General features: G+C 47.5%; 9 protein-coding genes and 1 non-coding gene across 10 annotated transcripts; 5 read left to right on the top strand and 5 right to left on the bottom strand.

The window, feature by feature from the left end:
* Window positions 1–2,604: 2,604 nt before the first annotated feature.
* Window positions 2,605–3,726, top strand: EV420DRAFT_1540026 (uncharacterized protein). The gene is given in 4 exon segments (XM_060473064.1): window positions 2,605–2,732; window positions 2,786–3,287; window positions 3,344–3,399; window positions 3,416–3,726. The coding sequence occupies 3 exon segments, from the start codon at window positions 3,066–3,068 to the stop codon at window positions 3,525–3,527; spliced, it is 390 nt and encodes a 129-aa protein (XP_060331633.1). The 5' UTR covers window positions 2,605–2,732; window positions 2,786–3,065; the 3' UTR covers window positions 3,528–3,726.
* Window positions 3,727–4,122: 396 nt separating this feature from the next.
* Window positions 4,123–4,931, bottom strand: EV420DRAFT_1678132 (uncharacterized protein; the record flags this gene model as incomplete). Its single annotated transcript, XM_060479175.1, has 3 exons — window positions 4,123–4,325; window positions 4,377–4,424; window positions 4,484–4,931. 3 exons carry the CDS (start codon window positions 4,929–4,931, stop codon window positions 4,123–4,125), a joined length of 699 nt encoding a protein of 232 aa, XP_060331632.1.
* Window positions 4,932–6,200: 1,269 nt separating this feature from the next.
* On the top strand, window positions 6,201–6,997 carry EV420DRAFT_1479382 (uncharacterized protein; the record flags this gene model as incomplete). The annotated part of the gene is made up of 3 exons (XM_060469566.1): window positions 6,201–6,648; window positions 6,708–6,755; window positions 6,807–6,997. 3 exons carry the CDS (start codon window positions 6,201–6,203, stop codon window positions 6,995–6,997), a joined length of 687 nt encoding a protein of 228 aa, XP_060331631.1.
* A 316-nt stretch (window positions 6,998–7,313) lies between these two features.
* EV420DRAFT_1678122 (uncharacterized protein) lies at window positions 7,314–8,155 on the bottom strand. The gene has a single exon (XM_060479174.1). The coding sequence runs from the start codon at window positions 8,060–8,062 to the stop codon at window positions 7,397–7,399; it is 666 nt and encodes a 221-aa protein (XP_060331630.1). The 5' UTR covers window positions 8,063–8,155; the 3' UTR covers window positions 7,314–7,396.
* A 1,204-nt stretch (window positions 8,156–9,359) lies between these two features.
* On the bottom strand, window positions 9,360–9,444 carry EV420DRAFT_t140. The gene has a single exon. It is a non-coding gene; the product is annotated as a tRNA-Glu (tRNA).
* Window positions 9,445–10,167: 723 nt separating this feature from the next.
* EV420DRAFT_1540016 (uncharacterized protein) lies at window positions 10,168–12,231 on the top strand. Its single transcript, XM_060473063.1, has 3 exons — window positions 10,168–10,186; window positions 10,253–11,888; window positions 11,945–12,231. Exons 2-3 carry the CDS (start codon window positions 10,259–10,261, stop codon window positions 11,986–11,988), a joined length of 1,674 nt encoding a protein of 557 aa, XP_060331629.1. The 5' UTR covers window positions 10,168–10,186; window positions 10,253–10,258; the 3' UTR covers window positions 11,989–12,231.
* EV420DRAFT_319738 (uncharacterized protein) lies at window positions 12,207–12,984 on the bottom strand. The gene is made up of 2 exons (XM_060481699.1): window positions 12,588–12,984; window positions 12,207–12,536 (listed from the first exon to the last, which is right to left on the bottom strand). The coding sequence occupies exons 1-2, from the start codon at window positions 12,862–12,864 to the stop codon at window positions 12,301–12,303; spliced, it is 513 nt and encodes a 170-aa protein (XP_060331628.1). The 5' UTR covers window positions 12,865–12,984; the 3' UTR covers window positions 12,207–12,300.
* A 1,706-nt stretch (window positions 12,985–14,690) lies between these two features.
* On the top strand, window positions 14,691–15,780 carry EV420DRAFT_319513 (uncharacterized protein). The gene has a single exon (XM_060481698.1). The coding sequence runs from the start codon at window positions 14,871–14,873 to the stop codon at window positions 15,492–15,494; it is 624 nt and encodes a 207-aa protein (XP_060331627.1). The 5' UTR covers window positions 14,691–14,870; the 3' UTR covers window positions 15,495–15,780.
* Window positions 15,643–17,247, bottom strand: EV420DRAFT_1678100 (uncharacterized protein; the record flags this gene model as incomplete). The annotated part of the gene is made up of 10 exons (XM_060479173.1): window positions 15,643–16,251; window positions 16,315–16,361; window positions 16,411–16,499; window positions 16,553–16,579; window positions 16,634–16,669; window positions 16,725–16,765; window positions 16,819–16,848; window positions 16,902–16,966; window positions 17,024–17,168; window positions 17,235–17,247. The coding sequence occupies 10 exons, from the start codon at window positions 17,245–17,247 to the stop codon at window positions 16,067–16,069; spliced, it is 678 nt and encodes a 225-aa protein (XP_060331626.1). The 3' UTR covers window positions 15,643–16,066.
* Window positions 17,248–20,428: 3,181 nt separating this feature from the next.
* On the top strand, window positions 20,429–21,110 carry EV420DRAFT_1642380 (uncharacterized protein; the record flags this gene model as incomplete). The annotated part of the gene is made up of 2 exons (XM_060477359.1): window positions 20,429–20,471; window positions 20,524–21,110. The coding sequence occupies 2 exons, from the start codon at window positions 20,429–20,431 to the stop codon at window positions 21,108–21,110; spliced, it is 630 nt and encodes a 209-aa protein (XP_060331625.1).
* Window positions 21,111–21,729: the final 619 nt, after the last annotated feature.

Raw genomic sequence — 21,729 nt, 5'->3', positions numbered from 1 at the left:
GGTATATGAGATGAAGATGGTGTACTTATATCGTCTCTGGTATGGCAGCTAGCATTGGCCAAATTTGTATCAACGGAGAGCCGAGCTGGAAGGGTTCTGAGAATTCTCAGCGACTTGAAGCTGGGGTATGGTCGATGGCTGATCATGTCGATTGTGGTACCGCAGGTGAGGCAGATGCTTAGAACTTTGCTTGGTTGCCAGGCTGGCGGTGGGTAGGAGTAGTTGGCTGGTGACCTTCGAAGACGGTATCCATGCGGCCGCGGCAGACCATGCCCTAGTTCTTTCGGGGCTACGTCTTGAATTCGAATAGATTAGGTTGTCGGGATGAATTAAAATCTTATAGGAAGCGCCCGAGCGGTATGCTAGAAACAGTGCAAGTCTTAAGAGACCGAATGTTGAAAGCCTAGGGAGAAGCCAATGCTAAAATGCTCACTTTCAACTTCTGAAGTATCCGGCACCTTGAACTTGTCTGCGCTGTGCACCGCTTGCCATTCTCCCAACGAATTCAAGGTGGAGATGATTTCTTTCTAGTAGCAGAAACGAGTCAGATTCTAGAGCAACTTGAACTGAGATACACCTACCCATGCTTGGGCAGCATCAGATCGGGAGTTTCGAGGCATTTTCAACAAGTATCGATGGGTTTGTTCGCGAATGGTGTCTATTATATCGGTCGCCGCCAACACTCGACTAGGTCTGCAAGTGACATGGAAATATAGTGGACTGTATCCACACGCGACGTTTGAATGTAAGGTTGTCGGGGACTGCTTAGAGGTCATCCCGGTCGTCTGCAGAGTTGAAAAAATAGTGATGAGGTCCGATTCTCCGAGCCTACTAAGTAGGTGGATTTTCCCACTCCGACGGCAGCTCGCTGATGTGGCCGTTACGCCACAGATGGCCAGACGGCCAGAATCGTGGGGTCTCAAGGAAAACATGTCAGTAAATTTTACGTAGGACACTCGGCCAAGCCTAGGAAGGTGCAAGAGCAACTCTAGCTTCTCTATAGTACTTACCCTGCCCATATAGACTGCTCAGCAGTCTACAAACATTACTGACAGTATGGCACAGGCTCGAGCGAAGTGTGACAAAAAGTAGGCGGTGAAGAATGTTTTCTGAAACGTGATAGACCTTCAAATGCGACTTGTCAGCATACGAATCAAGACGGCAATTCCTTACGCTGCTTGACGGGTTATAGATGTATGATTTCTTATCCGACTGAGTAACGACGCGGGCTCTTGCTCATGTCCATTTAAGTAGTAGGACAAGAAGGACGAGCAAAGAACCTGTAGATAAGGAATTCAAAGATTGCTGCATAAGGAATAGAGAAGGAGTAAGCTCTGCAGGCATCTGGGGAGATTGCTGTCAGAAGCCATGATCGAGCTCCGTGGAAGATATAGACCACCGACAAGTAGGCATCGGCAAATGCCGATCTCACTTACTTTCCGTTATGCTGCATTTCTTGCTTGATATCGTGCTTCACCGGCTATCGACTTTCTGAATTCGGTGAATTGTATCGCAGTATCTAGCGTCAAGGTGCGTGCTAGGGCCATAAAGTATATTATAAAAACTGACATGCTGCTCTAGTAATGATATTCCTTATGGCAATGGACATGCCCGATCCTGACGAATTGGAAGAAAGCGAGAGAGACAGGGCCATTGTGGGAAAGTGGCTAATGAAAGGCGCAGGTGTGAAGGCCGAGGAACTCAAGTGAATCACTTTGGTAGATAACCGGAGGATCACGATCAATGGGATACAACTGAGAAAGGTGGTACTCCAGAAGATGATGAAGATTCCAGCTGAACTTATAGCTGAATTGACGGAAGCAGCGCGTAAGAGGGACCTGGAAAATGCTAGCAGTGTCTTTGACAACTACATCGACTAACCTGCCCATCCCTCGATTCAAATTGACATTTTACTCCCTAAGGGACATGAACATTAGTTTAGCACAGATTTTGCACAGAGTTACGACCATTAGCTACCCTTGAGCTCAGGGCAATGGCACTCCCTAGAGTATACACATGTCCTGACTAAGGTCAGGTTTGCTAGCTGGTAGATTTGCATATCTCAAAAGAAACCATATCAATACGAGAACTTTTGCGAGGGGACACGGCTTCGAAAGAAAAATTGAAATTTATCATACAACAACATACATACAAAGTCCCATGAATCTATATAACCATATGACAATGCGCTTGATGGTATAAGTGAGGATCATCAGACTTAGTAGTTGTAGTGTGTGTTCCAGCAAGAAGAGTCGTAGTACTTCTTGCCACACCACAGAAAATGATCAACATTTATGAGCATGTACAAACCGAAATTACTCCTAAGAAAGCTGTCTAACCCACCTAACGTCTAATAAACAATCTCAACGATAGACTTGGCTATAAAGATGTCTGACGTACCTCAATTTTATTGTAAGCAGTATATATGTCCAGATATAATCCCATATAATCCTGGTAAACAGGCATATACCTTTACGGCCTGACCTGCATTAGCCTCAAGTTAATATCACTTCATAAGAGTTTGGGCAGCTTAGAATGATTATTAAAGACATTACCGCCAGTTACTCTTATATACGATAGCATTTTCAATAGACGGCAGCAGCATTTGATGAACACGAGTATATTATTGAATGCGGCGATGAAACCACCAGATACAAATTACATACACTAATACGAAGTGGCCAGGGATACGGGTACAGAGCATAGCCACGCATTCGAGGTGCAAAGCAAACCTGTATAACAATTTGAGTGAGATGTGAACGGAATAACAGCAGAAAAAACTTACAGAAAGGCTAAATGCAACTTGTGCAGGAGCATAGAGATGCCGCTGAACATCAAAGCATCGGACCCAGCCTTACGAGTCACAATAACGGGTAGTCATCTTCATGATGGGGCTCTTAGGCAGACAATTATCTTGGATGTTCATTGTGATCGGTATCCGTATGTATCGCAACGACTTTGCCTAAAGAGCGAAATCAGCGAAATCACAGACAAACAGTGAGAAGACATATTTTCCAACCGTGGGGCAGACTCTGATATTAAAGAAACCACAAAAGTCAGAGTATATGCGCATACATGCTTTCGAATTTGCGCACCTTGTTGTATATCTACCATCCTTATTGTCCTCCTCACCTGCCTATCCTTCTCATTGCGAAACATTGTTCAGCGCTTCGTGGGCATGGTCGATGTGGTACTGGAAAGAGCAGTTATTATATGGTGGCACGAAGGGAAACCGATGCCAAAAGCACCTCCAATCAGAAGTAGCGTCACTCGACTCCCTCTGTTACCTGCAGGTATGAAAAACTCAGTAAAATGTACACTACAGAGCAAACAGGAGACACACCTCTGCCCTCGAGTACCGCTATTATGTTCTCGGCATCGCCGTGACCTTCATGCATTGTGAATGAGAGAATGAGTGTGTTCATCGTCAGATGAACCGTAGGCACTGCCGCTGCCAAGATCCTTGTTGTTGCCATTGTCTTGCTCCATGTCGACCTCATAATCAGCTTCGTCATCTTCAGATCTGAAGTTGGTGGAGTCGGAAACCGTTTTCTCGCTGGTGGTTGGGAAACCTGGCGATGCTCGGCATTCTTCGATGCATTCTTGGATGTGCTCGAAGGTTTTCTGGGTGGGAGTAGCTTTTCTCGATGGCTTCACATGTGAAGAACTGGAGAATGTGGGTTTGGGGATGGCAGGGAAGATGGCGGTAGAAAGAAAAGCAAAGATTGCGGTCTGTCACGTTCATGTGACATGACATTGCACATCACGATACCGATTTTAGAAACTTGTTCTCGCCTGCCAGCCCTGTCACCGGCGGGAACATGTAGCATCACAACTGCCAGCACGTTCACCCAACAAAATCCTCCTCCTATGAATCTCTGTCTTTAGAATGTATCTGTCATCCTTCCTTTTGCCCCGAGTCTACAACTCTGCAAGTTTTGCCATGACGATGTTCCTCTATGACCGGATTGCAAAGCTTTTACAAACCTAAATAAACCTAGACTGAGATTTCTAATGGTTATATCCTCTTATGAACCTGACTGAGAGGATTAAAATATCAAGTATCCCAAAATGAACACATGGCTCGTTTATACAGGTATATGAACATGCCTTATCTTTATATCAGGCTATATACGAAGTCATCTTATGTAAAGGCATGTAACCTTTTCTCGCTTTTTGTGGTGCATCCTTCTTGCTATCCCTGTCCTTTCTATCCTTCTTATCATCCTTGTCTTCATCACAGTCATCCTCCCAAGTCAAGATATCGATAATCTCTTCGAAGAGCTCGCAGATGAACTTCTCCTCGATCTCTTCCTCGGAGTAGACTGAAAAGAAACGCTGAATAAAATGGAAGAGGGAGTAAGCGTTAAACGTACCCTGGCAAGAATTACATTTGTCATCCTTCTCGCAAAGGTTCTTGCAGTCTGAGGAGTGGATGTCAGTAAAAATGATCATTGGATGAAGATTAAAGAGATAGGCTTACCGATCTCATGGGAGTCTTTCTTGACATCCTTGTGGTCGTAGGGAGTGTACTTGCCGTTGTTCCATCCCCTGAAGTCCTTCTTGTGCTCGAACACAGGCTCCCAGGTACAGCCTTTGCGCCCGTGGTCCTTGTCGTCTTTGTCCTTGCTGAAGTCCTTGCTGCTGCCATCATTCTTGTGGTTGTCCTTCTTGTCGTCATCCTTCTTGCCAAAGTCCTTGCTGCCGCCGTCATTCTTGCGGTCGTCCTTCTTGTCATCATCCTTCTTGCCAAAGTCCTTGCTGCCACCATCGTTGTGACCGTAGTCCTTGCTGTAGTCCCTGCTGCCACCGTCATTGTAGCCATTGTAACCTACACTACTGTAGGAGTCATCCCTGGCTTGAACGGAAGCAGAGAGGGTGGGGACTGCGAGAGCAGCGAGAGGGAGGAGAGCAGCAACTGAGAAACGCATCGTGATGGATAGGGATAGGCTGATAGTAGGAAAGTAGATAGACGAGGGTGATGTGTCTTTCTGGAGAATGTCGACGATTTTGACGCCCTTTTATACACCAGAAAGTCCCTCCGCAAGTGGCTATCTCCATGAATGAAGTGAACTCAACGAACGTCACGTCGAAACAGCACTCACTAGAAGATGAGGGAGATTTGTATCCAAGCATAATCCACTCCAAAGACCTGTCAGGCCACAAGGAAACCTTCGAGCGGTGGTAACCAAATACGGTGCAGATGGGAACGTCGGTCTCAGAGGGAAAGAAATTTGGAGAGCAGCCAGCCTTCAAAGTCTCATCAGAATCGAGAGAGTAGATACTCATAAGAAAAGACATTTCAGATATGCCAAGGACGTCGGATGATTCATCCTCAAAAGTTGTCGCGTAGGTGGATTTTCAAATTTCGCTAAGTCCATGGTTCAGCGAGAAATGTGGGTCTTTCCAATGGAAACAAGTGATTCTCGCTGACTGTGGCTGACTCCAGCAGTTACTGCGACACCAGTTAAACAAAACATGCCAGGTGAACATCAGTCTCTCATTATTCCATAGATATAGTGACACTGATAAGAAATCTTGTAGTCCGAGTAGGCGAAGAGAAGAGGCTCTGGCCAAGGGCAGATGGGTGAAACGCGGCAAGCGACTCGGAAGTGATCCAGCCATTTAAGCGGCAACATTATGCCGCCTCTCCGGCTGTGAGCGGCAGTCGCTTGCCAGTTTCCATTCCTAGGGTTCCGTTTTTCTCTTTGCTTTCGACTCCAGTTCGACTCAGCGGCTTGGAACTTGGGAGTCCTTTGTACTTATCCACATAGCTTTAACTTCGCCCTCAAGTTTCTACCTTCAAGTCCCTTGTATTTAACTTTAAAAGTTCCTTGTACTGGCACACCTGAAATGTCTTGTGTCTCTCAGGACCAGCAAAATTATGACAGGTCTCCCCGTTTTCCCCGCTACATCTTAGACCAACGTTCCCGCCTGCGCCATATCTGGTTGCTGTCACTCGAAAGTTCCCTTGCAGCTTGGCAGGTCTCGACGAAAATTGCTCTTGGCTACTACGAATATATCTCGTGTTCGGTGCTGTTTCAACATGACGTTCTTGAAGCATGCCTGTTGGTTGAGACAATGACTTAACGTCAAAGAAGATTTCTGGGAACCAGAAGGATATAAAAGGCCGCATAAATCACTAAGTTTTCCAGACAGACTTATCATCTTCGTCTACCTACTTCAGTCTATTCATCACGATGCATTTCTCAGTTGCCGCTCTCCTCCCTCTCGCTGCTCTCGCAGTCCCCACCCTCTCTGCTTCCGTTCAAGCCAGGGATGACTCCTACAGTAGTGTAGGTTACAATGGCTACAATGACGGTGGCAGCAGGGACTACAGCAAGGACTACGGTCACAACGATGGTGGCAGCAAGGACTTTGGCAAGAAGGATGATGACAAGAAGGACGACCGCAAGAATGACGGCGGCAGCAAGGACTTTGGCAAGAAGGATGACGACAAGAAGGACAACCACAAGAATGATGGCAGCAGCAAGGACTTCAGCAAGGACAAAGACGACAAGGACCACGGGCGTAAAGGCTGTACCTGGGAGCCTGTGTTCGAGCACAAGAAGGACTTCAGGGGATGGAACAACGGCAAGTACACTCCCTACGACCACAAGGATGTCAAGAAAGACTCCCACGAGATCGGTAAGCCTATCTCTTTAATCTTCGTCCAATGATCATTTTTACTGACATCCACTCCTCAGACTGCAAGAACCTTTGCGAGAAGGATGACAAATGTAATTCTTGCCAGGGTACGTTTAACGCTTACTCCCTCTTCCATTTTATTCAGCGTTTCTTTTCAGTCTACTCCGAGGAAGAGATCGAGGAGAAGTTCATCTGCGAGCTCTTCGAAGAGATTATCGATATTTTGACTTGGGAGGATGACTGTGATGAAGACAAGGACGATAAGAAGGATGGAAAGAACAGGGATGGCAAGAAGGATGGCAAGAAATACTACGACTCTTCTTGCTGGAACGTGCACTACACCTACTAGATCCGACGAGGTATCTGGGGTGATAACAGTGGCCGTTTGTAGCTCTCTGTATGTATAGTATTGTATACCTCAAATGCGATTTGAATGCGGCACCTTTCGTTATCGGGACTTGGGGCAGCGAAAATCATTGCCATGAGCAAGTTTACACCCCTTGGTTATCTGCTGCAAGCGGTTACTTGTGTTGATGTAACAGCATTCCTGGTGCGCTTATTCGCAGATTACTCGCAGAAACCTCTCTTTAAGCTCAAAAACAACTACAAATTCTTATTCGGTACTCGCATCTCAGTTTTTTGGAATGAATATGTGGGTACAGAAGGGCAGAAAAAACAGAGTTCGAGGAGCTTATCATGTAGTGAATTCTCTAAAAATACACATTATATCTATGAATACAGTGTCTATCTACTCCTGCTGTCCGACTATCCACCCTAAACCTTTGCGACTCAACAAGCCCCTCCAGGAATCTTCTAATCTGCCCATATCATGCAGCTCCATGTACGTCTTTGTGACATCCCTACGGCACCTCCGGCTGATAATTCCGAGCACGACGGTGAAGGCGTTCACTCTCCCTACAATCAGGACCTTCCCCGACATGGTCGCCATCATCAAGTCGAGAACTGAGCGTGACAGAGTCGGTATGCCCTGATCATTCTCCCCCTCATCTTCGATGCAAATTTTAACCCCATTCCAGTCTTCTACATCCTCCAAAGAAACAAACACATCTGTTTCTTCTCCCAGCGGTTGTATGCTCACGTGTTGACATTGAGGCTCTTCCCCAACCTTGGTAGAGTGTGCAGAGTGTGTTTTTCCACTTCCCATGCTGTTGCTCTCACTCTTCTCCAAGATAGCCCTCCTTTTGGCCACCCTTCGCCGTGGTAGGTTGCTTACATGCAGTTTGAGGTGGCCCTTAGGCTTTGTGGCGATATTAAAGTCGAGCTTTTGGTGGTGGCAAGGTTCGGGGCTGACGAGAGTCGCTGAAGACGCAGGCAAGGTGATCATTGTAGTGAATTTGTGGATTGTAATGGTTTTCATGGTCGTCGTCTGTGCTGCGTTGGTTGCTGGCAGCATGCAGTGGTAGAGTTACGTCGAGTAAGGGTATAGTGCAGGTCTAACACAAAGTCAACACAGATACACCTGATGAAAAGGCTAATGCGCACACCCATCGTCGTTGCAGTCGTTGGTCGTACCTGTTCTGGGTGGGTAGGTCAACGGTCTAGTAAAGAGCCATGGATATCTTGATGACTGTGTCAGTTGTACCACAAGAAGGACTTAGAATAACACTCACTATTGTGGGATCTTAGCGCCAACTATAATCTGCAATGTCGCTTTTAACTATTGCAAGAGTGTGAATACAATGGAGGATAGGTATAGTGAAAGATTCCTCCTTCAGGGCTGCTGACGTTATGTGCTAGCTGCCCAGTAATCCTTGTCCAAGTATCGTACTTTCGTTAAGTTCTTTTCGCCGGAGAGCCAGGATCGTGTGTCGTAGGTGGTGAGGAGAGGGAAGTAAATGGAGCGAAAACATGAAATGACATCATGACCGCTCTGATATAGGCAGAGGAAAATCTACATCCCGCTAGGGTTGCGCATGAAACCCTAGGTTTTGATACACCAGGGTTTATTCCCGGTAAGTTCCCAGTAAGTTACCGTTAAGTTACACCCCCATCGGTGGAGGGTATTTTGTCGAGGTAACTTACCGGTCACATGGTAATATTACAGCAAAATTTTTCAATTTTCCCTACCAAGGAATAGTAAACCCACCATGGCGCCGCCAACTCCAGATCATCAGCTAGTCAATTCCTTAGAGAAGCACGCTGCTATACCCAAAGACTATTCATCGTTGTTACCATCGGATACTGCTACACTTAAAGACATCATTGACTTCGTCATTCCGCCTGTCTCTGAACGCCGCATCCTCACCCCAGATGTTCCCTCATCCTTATCCAACTTTCCAGCCTATCTTGATCCCTCTTCTGCCTGCACTATTTTATTAAAATTACCCACTGCTGGCGGCAGTGCAGAAGTCAAAAAAAAGCTAGCGCGAAATGGTCATGTGAGAGATCATGTGACTGGTAAGTAACAGTAACTTACCATAGCAAAACCACCCCCCCCAGGGAGGGGTCAGTAACTAATGGTTACTTACCCCCCCTGGAGGTTTCATGTGCAACCCTACATCCCACTTCTGCTTCCGACTCAGGGAAAACAGGGCACCGGGTGGCACCTTCACACGGGGAGCATACAGCGATGTGGAGAAAACAGCTGAATGATGTAATTTTATTGATTCGTGAAACAAGCCAGTAATCCCAAGGGTCAAGTAATCATGGTCAGATTATTCCAATATAACCAAAAGCATATGGACAATTAATTCGGATACGGGGAATCAAACCCCAAGCTGCCACACAATATTTTTTCGTGAAAGGCAGCAATGTTAGCCGTTACACCATATCCGAAACACTAAGTGTATCTCGCCAAGTCTATATCAAAACAGGACATTGCAATACTTCAACTTGGCGTTTAGTGTTGTGAAAGGCCAGGCTTCAAGCCTCAAGCCCGGCCCAGCCCAGCCCAGCCCAGCCCTGAAAAGCCCAGCCTGCAAGTAAGGCTTGCTTAAGGCTCGGGCTGAGGCTTTGTTTAAGGAAAGCCTTAAGCCCTAGGCCGAAGCCCTGGGCTGGTGAAGGGGTGAATATCCTTTTGTGGGATCGATTTCTATGAATGTAACATAGCTTAGTATTATCCTGTAGATGAGCTTACCATGTCTTTTCATTAGAACTTGATTGTATGCAATTATTCATGAATTGAAAGCAGTTATGACATCACTGACATATGTTTTCTCCATGATGACAAGACCACTTGAGCAATGATAGCTTCGTGGATAATCAGTGTGGTTCAGTAAATAATATATTAGACTATGTAAAGCTATATCTTAATGAATATTCACATCTAATGAGTCCTGATAGGCAGAAATGTATTATGAGGGATAAGCCCGGGCTTAAGCCCGAGCCCGGCCTGAGCCTTGTAGGGCTTGGGCTCAGGGCTCGGGCTCGTAAATTTGCGAGCCTGAACCTGCTCAAGCCCGGCCCAAGCCTCCAAAGCCCGGCCCGGCCCGGCCTTTCACAACACTATTGGCGTTACCCTAACCTCGAGCTTAATCCAGACAATGATATGTGCTACTACTAATGAAAGCGTCCCATAGTAAGTATCTATCTAGTAGTTATCCATCTTGACGCAAACCAATCAGTAGGCGTTGTGATGCCACAGACTTCAATGAAACAACACTTTCAGCCCTGCCCCAGATGTGGCTTTGACACCAATGCACCCCGGCTCACGAACAAACCATCCCCGTTCCATGACCTGATCTCTGTCAATGGCGCCGCATCCGTGACGGATGCTAGTCCCGTTAGCCATTACCTCGAAGGGGTGCATGCCTCAATTTCTGCGCAGGACGACAAAATTCAGCACATTAAAACTATGTTGAAGGAGGCGCAAGAAGATAGAATCCGTCTTCAAAGCGTCGCAGACAGCCACGCTGCCCTGATATCGGCCTTTCGCAAATTTCCACCAGAGGTTCTCGCGGAGATCTTCCAGTACACGATCGTCATCCCATCCCTGGGCCATTGGAACCAGCTCTCTGGTGACATGACACGCGTCTGTGCCACGCTTTGCACGCTTGGTGGTGTTTGCCGTCATTGGAGGACAACGGTGTTGTCGACCCCATCTTTATGGGCTCGGTTCAACATTGGATGGAGTAGATGGATGGAAAGCCGGCCGCCGCTGTTGAAAACTATACTGGACCGATCTCGCGAGGCCGAGTTGAGCATCGGCTGCCGTTCTGTGGTTTTTAGCTCCAACATTCAAAATAGGCATGCTTTGCTCGAATGTGTAATCCCCACAAGTTACAGGTGGAAGCGCGCGTTGATCGAGCTTGACGAGGACCGTGCGGATATATATGGGCAGATTCGGGGCCGTCTTCCGTTGTTGGAGCAGCTGGAACTGTCTTCTCGGCATTTTCAAGTTTCTTGGGAACATTTCCGTGTCTTCGAGGATGCGCCTCGTTTGCGGGAGTTGATCCTAGGAGAGAGCCTATCTCCTGTACATGAATTTACCCTTCCTTGGTCCCAGATAACAAACCTCTATATAAACCATGTTATCGAGCCGGATGATCTCCGGATTGTCTTCTCCATCACTCCCAACCTACGGTTCCTGCGTATGTCCAGGCAATGTAACTGGGAACCGGAAGAGCCTGGCCACTTCATTGTGTGTTCATCTCTACGACATCTTCGTGTCGCGGACCTAGCGCTGTTCCGAATAGCCATACTACCCTCACTGGAGGAAATCTGCATCGACGGTACCTTTGCTAGGGCCGATCTGGAAGCAGATAACAAATTCGGACGCATATTCCGCGATTTCTTGGATCGTTCACGTTGTTCAATACGGAACTTGAAGTTGGCCACTACACTCAACGCAGACATGGCCTTATACAACATGTTTAACCGGGCACCCAAGCACACATGCTTGGACATTACGCTGAACACAGTGTATTTAACAACAAGATTAATCCAGCTACTGACCTCGGACAAAATTCTTCCTCAGCTCCAGTCCCTGAAAGTGGTTTCCATAGCCTTCTTTTATGAGGACGACCAAGACTGGCTCTTAGGGCATGATATTGCTGAACTGTTCATATCCAGATATCTCTCATCCAATGCTAACATACTCTTGGTTCATGTCGAAGTGCCACCGGACCTCGCGCTGGTAGGCGAACCGCCGAAACCGGTTCATATCAAACCATCCCCGAACGGGTTGTACCTTTCAGAACTGTTCTGGACAGCCCTCGAAACTCGTCTGAGGGATACACGAGACTTGTGCAGCCGCATTGTGACCCAAAAGGATGAAGGCCGTGAGTCTTGTTTATACTCCAACGATCCAACGATCTTTCTAATTATACGTCTGTAGGTGCTATAATTTGTATGAACCGGTCACTGCCCGAGATATACTGAGGTTATTGCAGGAGGCTGGCAACTGCCCTTTGCCTACGCTTTTGCAGAAGTGGTCGGGAGTTCCACCGTAAAGCTGACAGCAAAGACGCGATGGAATTATGGTGAATGTATACTAAGACGAAGATGAGGTACTTTATGTTGCTGAAGTGAGAATATACCAAAAGAGATGAACACTGGTTGTAACATGTCCCGCTGATTTCAAGTCCGAAGTGAATGGTACCACATGCAAAATCGAATTCGAGGTATACAATCCTATACATACACACTCTTACAAATGTCCATGGTCAATACCCATACAAAGCCTCGTCGGACTTAGTAGTAGGTGTAGTGCGCGTTCCAGCAAGAAGAGTCGTAGTACTTCTTGCCATCCTTCTTGTCATCTTTGTCCTTCCTGTCGTCCTTGTCCTTCTTGTCGTCCTTGTCCTTCTTGTCATCCCTGTCCTTTCCATCCTTGTCCTCATCACAGTCGTCCTCCCAGGTCAGGAGGTCGATGATCTCCTCGAAAAGCTCACAGATGAACTTCTCCTCGTTCTCTTCCTCGGAGTAGACTAGAACAAACCGTTGAATAAAATCGAAGAAGGAGTGAGCGTAAGACGTACCCTGGCAAGAGTTACATTTGTCGTCCTTCTCGCAAAAGTCCTTGCAGTCTGAGTGGACGTCAGGAAAAATAATCATGGACGAAAATAAAACCGATGGGCTTACCAAACTCGTAGGTGTCTTTCTTGACATCCTTGTGGTCGTAGGGAGTGTACTTGCCCTGGTTCCATCCCTTGAAGTCCTGCTTGTGCTCGAACACAGGCTCCCAGGTGCAATCCTTGCGACCGTTGCCATAGTCCTTGTTGTCGTAGTCTTTCTTGCCATCGCCTTTGTGGCCATCCTTGCCGTCGTCGACACCACCCCAGGAGCCGTCCCTAGCCTGGACGGAGGCGGTGAGGGCGGGGACCGCGAGGGCCGCGAGAGGGAGGAGAGTAGCAACTGAGAAACGCATCGTGATGGATAAGCTGGTAGTAGACAAGTACTAGATAGACGAGGACGATGTGTCTGTCTGGAGAATGTTGGTGATTTGAGGTCCCTTTTATATCTTTTCGGACGCCAGGAAACCCCCGGCTACTTCGATCAACTGCACTGAACGAGCTGAACTTGAAGAACGTCATGTAGAAACAGCTCCAGCTGGTATAGAAAGACGGCGTTTGGTGACCGTGAGTGAATCAAAGACTTGCCAAGCCGTAAGAGATTCTGCTTCAAGTGATAGTCACCAAAAACGACGTCAGTCTCGAAGGGAACGGGGGAGATCAGAGAACAACCAGCGTCAGTTTCGGAAGGAGAGTGGGAATTGATGCTCATAAAGAATTATACTCGAGACATGCCAATGGAAACAAGTGCTCCTCGTTAGTTGTGGCTCTTCAGGCTTCAGGCCTCAACAGTCACGGCGACATCAAACCCGAAACATGCTGATCGAGGTTGCCGGTTGCTCGATATTCCATAACGCATATATGACAGTGTTAGGCCTCGACATACCGAAGGACATGAACGTTCAGTCAGTTTGTATCAGCTGTCATTAAATTGCCTAGAATTTCTGAATATATCTAAGGCTAGTACTCGCCATGTAGCTTAGAAACCTTTCGTATGAGCAAGGCCTTCGGCTGAGTCCGAGGCCCGTTGAAAACGAGGACTGATCCACCCGTCGAAGAAGAGAAATAAGACTTGCAAGGCCGCAAGGGGACCCACTTCGAGTGACGGTAACCAAATACGGTGCAGGCGAGGAACATCGGTCTCAGAGAGAACGGGGAAATTTGGAAAGCGGCCAGCCTTGCTTTCGTCAGAAGCGAGAGTGTTGATCACTGAGAAAGACATTTCAGATATGCCAAGGGCGTGGAGTGGAGAATGAAGGTAGTCGTGTACGCAATTACGCCGAAGTCCATGTTGGACGAGAAATATCGACGTTTCTCAGCGGAACAAGTAATCCTTGGCTTGCATCAGTATTACGGCGACGACAGAGACACGAAACATGCCAAGTCGAATCGTGAGTCGCTAGGTAATCCATAACGCCTATACGGGCAGAGTCAAAGACCTCTGGCAATTTCAAACAGAAATTCCTTTGAAAGACCTGGACCGTTCTGTCAGGGCGGCATTAATATTAGCTGCCAGTGAGCTTCTGAGCACATTCAAGGCATCTCGTCGTATAGAAGGAGAAAATCCGTTGTCCAAATAGTGAAGAGCCCTCGGTGGTATCGGTACGCGACTCAACGAGACAAAACGCGAGTTCGGCTTCTGCCGACTTTGAAGCGGCTATACTTGGCCGTCGCGTTCCGATCCCCCCTCATCAGCGACTCCAAATTCTCGTCCTCAGTGGAAATATCCACTGCGAATTCCGACCTTCAAATTACAACCAACGTTTAGAATCTAGTTTTACCGATTGTCCTTGGCATACCCGAAATATCTTATGTCCACAAGGTGATTGTAGGCCGCTTCGTCTGAGACCGACGTTCCCGCCTTCACCGTATTTGGTTGCCGCCACTTGAAGCAGGTTCCCTTGCGGGTTAGCAGGTCTTGGAGTAGGCTGCGTTTCGCCACAAATCTTTCTCATCATGTGTCTGGTGCTGTTTCTCGATGACGCTTGCTGACTTCATTCTTGGTCGAGGCATCACTTACGTCGCGAAGCACTTTCTGGCATTCGAAAAGATATAAAAGGGACCTCAAATCGCCAATATTCTCCAGACAGACACATCATTCTATCTAGTACTCGTCTACTACCAGCTTATCCATCACGATGCGTTTCTCAGTTGCTACTCTCCTCCCTCTCGCGGCCCTCGCGGTCCCCGCCCTCACCGCCTCCGTCCAGGCTAGGGACGGCTCCTGGGGTGGTGTCGACGACGGCAAGGATGGCCACAAAGGCGATGGCAAGAAAGACTACGACAACAAGGACTATGGCAACGGTCGCAAGGATTGCACCTGGGAGCCTGTGTTCGAGCACAAGCAGGACTTCAAGGGATGGAACCAGGGCAAGTACACTCCCTACGACCACAAGGATGTCAAGAAAGACACCTACGAGTTTGGTAAGCCCATCGGTTTTATTTTCGTCCATGATTATTTTTCCTGACGTCCACTCAGACTGCAAGGACTTTTGCGAGAAGGACGACAAATGTAACTCTTGCCAGGGTACGTCTTACGCTCACTCCTTCTTCGATTTTATTCAACGGTTTGTTCTAGTCTACTCCGAGGAAGAGAACGAGGAGAAGTTCATCTGTGAGCTTTTCGAGGAGATCATCGACCTCCTGACCTGGGAGGACGACTGTGATGAGGACAAGGATGGAAAGGACAGGGATGACAAGAAGGACAAGGACGACAAGAAGGACAAGGACGACAAGAAGGACAAGGACGACAGGAAGGACAAAGATGACAAGAAGGATGGCAAGAAGTACTACGACTCCTTCTTGCTGGAACGCCCACTACACCTACTAAAGTCCGACGAGGCTTTTATGTGTGGTAACAATGGACATTTGTAGGAGCGTGTATGTATAGGATCGTATACCTCGAATTCGATCTGCATGTGGTACCTTTCACTCCTCTCACTGTCGGCTTGAATTTCGTGGAACGTGTATCAGCTAGAGCTGATTTTCTTTGCCACATCGACATCTCATTCTAAGCCATTCATTCTTCTCCTTCAAACGAATGGATGCATTGCGCGAGTATTCTTCTGGCTTTTGGGACATGAAACAGGTGGTGTTATCGATACTTTGACAAAGTACATACCAAAGCGTGAACCACTACTTCACACTCTTTGTCAGTGTTCTGCCAGCTCGTTATTCTTCCTTGGTTGTGCGTGAACTTGTTACTCCTTGCCCTGATACGATCGTACAAGTTTCTTCTCCTAAGCTACGTACACACTGACAAACATTTGCTCTTTTTTTGCGTTCATACATTATACCGTACATACAGAGTTTGGAACAGAAAGTAGATGGACAGCATGAAGAGGACATATTGTTAAGAAGAGTTCATAAGCTTAAATCTTGACTATTAACGTTATAATAATCGCACACTCTTATTTGGCCTTCTCTTCATTCGCAATTGCTAATCCTTAAGGTAGACTGAGTACTGTCTGCATGAACTGATCGTAATTGATCTGGATCCATCCGTCGCGATCGGTGTCCAGGCGTCCGAATGCTTCGCTGAGTTGCTTCACGACAACGCAAGCGCGAACGAAACGATCGAAAGATATGCCGGGAGCCGGACCATGACCGGCAACTGAAGATGCTTTAATATCTTCCCCAAGAAGGGTCGACCTGTCAGAGCTTTCCATAACCTTCCCGAGTCCAATCTACTCACCGTACTTCCTTTGGACTAAATCAAGAAGGGGAGGAGATAGTCGGTACCTTGCGCCGAGATTTAGACGGGAATGGAGGAGGGGATACGACGACAAACCCAAACTGGGCCAGAGCATCTCGCAATTCATTTCCATCGATAGATCCCGAACGATCACGGTCGAAGTGTCGGAAAACATTTTGCCAGTCCTGGACAGTGTGTAAACGAAGGGAGTTTTAGGGAAGTTCATGGCGCGACTTGCCTTGATATATTTCCAAAGACCGGCAAACTAACATAAGTGTGAGATTTAGAGTCCCATTGAACAATGAGCGACTGATCGTACTTCGTTAAATCCGATGGTTCCGCTGCGATCAGTGTCCTAAGAAGTGTCGATAAGATAACAAGACGATGGTTTCTAGGAGCCATGGACGAACGAAAATCGACATCAAAAGCTTCACGGTATCCAAGTCAAAGGCTGGAGAAGTGTTAAAGACAATCTTATGATCTGAAGCTTCGATGTTGACGTACGAGTCCAATCGCCATTGATCAAGGCGCGCTCTGATGTGTCGTTTGGGTCACTTACATCCCACTGAACGGCGCGAGAGACGCACCTAATTCACTCGCAGTAATGGCACCTGACCTGTCGGTATCAACGGCGCTGAACCAGTTCCAAAGTCTGCAAAAGACGGAAATTAGTTTCTTTTCGTATATTATTCTAGGTGAAGTTGCGCACTGAGGATCGGCTCCAGGAGGAGGTCCTTGATGTCCTGGTGGCGGGGCAAACCCTCCACCGTATGCATATCCTCCACCTGGCGGCGGCGGTCCACCTGGAGGTGGCGCGCCATATCCACCATATCCTCCTCCAGGAGGGGGCGGACCTGGGGGTGCTCCGTACTGTTGAGATCAGTACGCATTCCGGCACGTAGTGAGAGAAGAACATACACCACCGTAAGACATTGCGATAAAGATTTGTTGATTGTTGAGATGGAAGTTGAAATCAAAGAATGGATAGCGCCCAGCCTGTCTTAAGTACCCGACTAGCACAGCATCCCAAAATGGCAGTGCCCCCACTGCCCTGGATGACTGGTGACGTCAGATAAAATCACGTGGAGGTAGATAAGTCGGCATCGGGGACAGCCGGGTGGCTGTACCTGAGCCTAGGCCTTTTTGGCGACGCCTGCACTATGCAACAACTGACTCTTTTCACGATTTATCAACATTTTTTTTGCTAATCGTGCCTTTCCTCATTATCGCTACTGTTCGTCTACTTCAAGAAGAGAACAATGAGCTGGGTGAGGCTTTCACCTTGAAAATTGCATGAGATGTACAGACGACGACACCCACTGAATACAAGGTACCAAACTTGTTCGTTGCCGGTAATGCATAACTCATTTAACGCCTTTCTAGAATGTTTGGCTGAAACCTGAATGATATTATTAGAGTATCACCCTCGGCCTTGAAGAACTGGCAATAAAGTTGACATGCGGCTCGTTATTGTCGTAAGTACATCCTCTTTTTTGAAAATTATTTTTAAGTACTTTGTCGTAGCCACACTTTAACTTGGCCCTGAGGCTTCTGTCTACGGACGACACCGAAATGGATCGTTCCCGCTCCTGAAGCCAACGTTTGGGTTCTGCGCCAGTGGAGGTAGCGGTCTCAGATGGACAACAGGCTGCATAGACGAGAGGAATGCTAGAACTGCTTATTTCAGATCGGCGATGCCTGTGTCATGCAACGCTTCTCAGAGAATGCTCGTTCGATTTGAAGGGAATAACTGGATGATTTGTCCCAGTGCGAGCAGGTTCCGGAGATATTCTCTAGCAAGAATACTACCTGTTCAGGCCTAAGCATTGGCTACTCTCGGGAATGATTCGTTGAAAGGATGCGAGTTTCAGTTCATAAAAGCCTACTCTTCGCGCTTCTACGCTCGCCCATTTTGCTAGTACTGGGAGCGCAAAGGCCTGCAGAGTCCTTCCGCGTGGTATCAAATGACAGGACCCAGTTCGCTCACGTAGAAGATTCGTCGCGTGGCGGTCACTTGGAGTCATGACCATCCCTGCCGGATAGGCGCATAACGCTAAACAGCGAATACTTGGTTCACCCGCCTCTCATTAATCGGCCCTTTGTTCCATGCGGATACTCTATCCTGCTTCGGATGTGGAATCCGCCGTACATTTCATCCTGCGAGTGCGCACTGCGTGATGCGGGATCTGCAGGATGATCATCCCGTTAATGAAACTCATCAGCTCTCGACCTTGCGACCTCGCAACCGTGTGTGTCTATGAATGAACACCAGTTCCGGATATATTGGCCGAACAGCTGCAAAATTGTGTAGCCTTCCCATAGGGCTGCACGGGAACAAATCACGCTCAGATAAACCAACATTCCAGGGATTGTATTAGTGACAAGTCCAGGAGTCCGGAACTACTCGCTGCTGTTCTGCGCAAGGCCCCAGACTGTCGATAAAACCACCCTATGCACAGGATCATTATACCAATATACGGTCGCATGTCTCTTTTGTCTTTCTAGCACTAACAGACGCACTGCTTGCGGAGTGTGATATATTTCGAACTCCCCTTCGGATATATCGATCAGCGAGTAGCTGTGCATCTCCAACCTGTCGAGGGAAACGGTCTCATCCGACTGTTTAGAATTCCCTCCCTTCACAGAGACGGGGGAGTACCAAAGCTCATGATCAGGTTGATGCTGGAAACGTCCATGTGCTCGTCAGCTTCCGAACTACTCTCTGGAGCTACTTGGGGCGGGTACTCTAGTTGGTATGGCTTTTGAGTAAGATCCAAGGATCCAAGAGATGGCGAACGGGATAATGTGAGAGGATGCACTAAATCCAGGCGTGTCACGGCGTACAGATGCTACGCCTATTTGACATCGGTACTACGAAGGAATGCCATTCAATTGGTTTACGCGTAGAAGTGCATAAGTCGCTACCGCGGAAACTTATCATGGCGTTTTAGAAGCATCGAAGGCGAGTGTAGTGCTCACACGCACATGATGATGGAACTCTCACCGCTCTGCTATAATTTCTTCCGGTCGAAATCATTTCTTCAGGCTATATGTCGGTTCGAGACCACTCCGAGCGCTTGGAACAAATACGTCCGACAGGTATGATCTACTAGATACGAACCAGGGATACGGCCACACAGAGTGAGACAGAAAGTGTCTGTCTTTGATGCGAAACTCCCGGGTTCCTGTCTATTGACCCTCATGCGTGTTCGCGCCCGCTCCTTGATCAATGATCGTTGATATGAGCTTCGGATCTGTCCTTTCTATCCTAACCATTGCATCCATCCATCCCAATTTTGTTTTCGAGGCATCCTACAGTCTATGGCTAATGTATTGCAACGTATTGTTATTGCTTCCTTGTCCTCCATGCGTCCTGCTCGTCATCTGGTAAACCGACTGACTACAGGAATGACCTATCAAGGATAGTATTCTTCATCGGATCAAATGGAAGATGCTCTTTGCTCCGATCATTCTCCGAAGATGTCTGGTTCTCTTCCTGGCGGCACCAGAGCTTTGGTTTGGGGTGCTATAATGCTAACTCAAATCGCAGCACTAACGAGATTTGTTCATACCATTGTAGCCGTCCATCGCAGATAATGTCATTATTTGGTGATCTCTTTGCTCAATTAAAAACAGAAGCGATGGACAGAAACAGCTCAATCAATCTCCTTCGTGCCTACTTCATGATGATGCAGATGATACGGTACGATGACTAGTTTCTAGTCAGATATCACTTCTAAATGTTACAGCGGGACTGCTCCATTGCTCTCTAAGACCTCATCAGTCAGAGTATTCTCAAACATGGCGCCCACGATCTGTAACTGGAGAGCCAGTCGGAGATCTTATGAGATTCACCTGCTCATCTTCGATGTTGAGGTATTTGGGTGCAATTTGGGACTGGTCAAGTTCGGGTTCGTTCCAGCATGGCGCTCAGCTCACATGATTCCTGTAAGATGCCCTCTTGGGTATCCTGCTTTGATGTCCTCTTTAATGGTCCCGAAGGCACGAACGCTGCCGCCGGCAGACCATCGATAGCCGAACCTTACGTTGTACCACTTGTATTACGACCCAAATTTTTAAATTCTGGCCTGTGATGGAAAGGGAGTCGCACTATATGCTCCTCATAATACTTGAATGGCGATCTGTGGACTGGAAACGTTGGTAATCTCCTTTATGGGCAGTCGTATCCAGGCTGACAATTTTAAAAAGAGATTTCAGCTGCGTTCCTCCGGCTTGGAGTTCCAGACCCTTTCCTATACTCTGAAATCGATAACGGTCCACTCTCAGTTCTGATGGTACCTCAGTCGACGCCTCTATATTTCAGAGAGCTTTCGAATAACCTTCACTCCATTGTTGGGTCCAATCTCGTCGTTTGTCGACTATACAAACCATACGGTGAAGCCTGGACCAATCCGGTTCAGCAGCCGCACTCTTTTCATAGCCATTATCTCGTCATCAACGCGATGACGCCCTCGGTTGCAACCGAAACCCAATTTAACGATTGGTATACGAAAGAGCACATCCATCTTCTCAGCAAGGTTCCCTCGTGGCTATCTTCTCGGAGATTTGCTCTCGTGGAGACGACGGAGGAGATGGGAGCTCCGCAGTATCTCGCTCTTCATGAATGGGCAGATCTGGCTGCCTTTGAGAGCAAGGAGTTCCTGTGTGCCACAAATACGACCTGGAGAACGGAGGTGATATCTCAAATTGTACAGAAGGAACGTTGGGTGATGGAGTTCAAAGGTTCATCAGAGCTTGGAGAAGTCCGAGGACATACAGCGGCGCGGAACATATGACAGGTGAAGTGAGAGCTTGTCGTCTTTAACATTCCCTTCTCACGTGTAAACATATCCCTAGATTTTCGATACTTCCGAAAGGTTTTCTTAGGCTATCGCCGATACAAACAACTTATAGCTTATCTTATCATGTCTCCTCGTGCCTCAGTCCGTGGAAATTTCTACGCGCTTTGATTGAATGACTGTTTCTCACAATTATCTTCATATCCGGGTATCTGTTCTCGGTGTAGCACTCTGTCCTTTTTTACCTGCGTGTCCCACAAGCTCAGCAGTCCGGGTCTTGTTAGTCATGTCAGGATATCAAACGTTAAGCCTTCGCATAATGATGCATCTGTTGCCGCTTTCCTTAACAGAATAAAGGCCTGGCGCTTTGCCATACACCTGGTCTTATTCCTAAACCACCGGATGGTTGTTTTCAATCACCATACGTAATGATCCTGAGGCAGCGGGAGGCGCAAAGCAAGCAATCCATAGATCCCGAACAAAGTTGGTACATACTAGCGGGATGTCGTTGGATGTCGCACATGTCTCCTTAGTTTAGCTAGCTCTTCAATACAGCGATCGCACCCAATTTCGGGTAGACTAGGATGACTTGCGACGAAAACTGGGACTGGACTAC

This window comes from Desarmillaria tabescens, assembly GCF_030435595.1.
Source record: "Desarmillaria tabescens strain CCBAS 213 chromosome Unknown EV420scaffold_15, whole genome shotgun sequence".
NCBI lineage: Eukaryota > Fungi > Basidiomycota > Agaricomycetes > Agaricales > Physalacriaceae > Desarmillaria > Desarmillaria tabescens.
The sequence above is the reverse complement of the archived record's forward strand: the minus strand, read 5'-3'. Positions and strand labels throughout refer to the sequence as shown.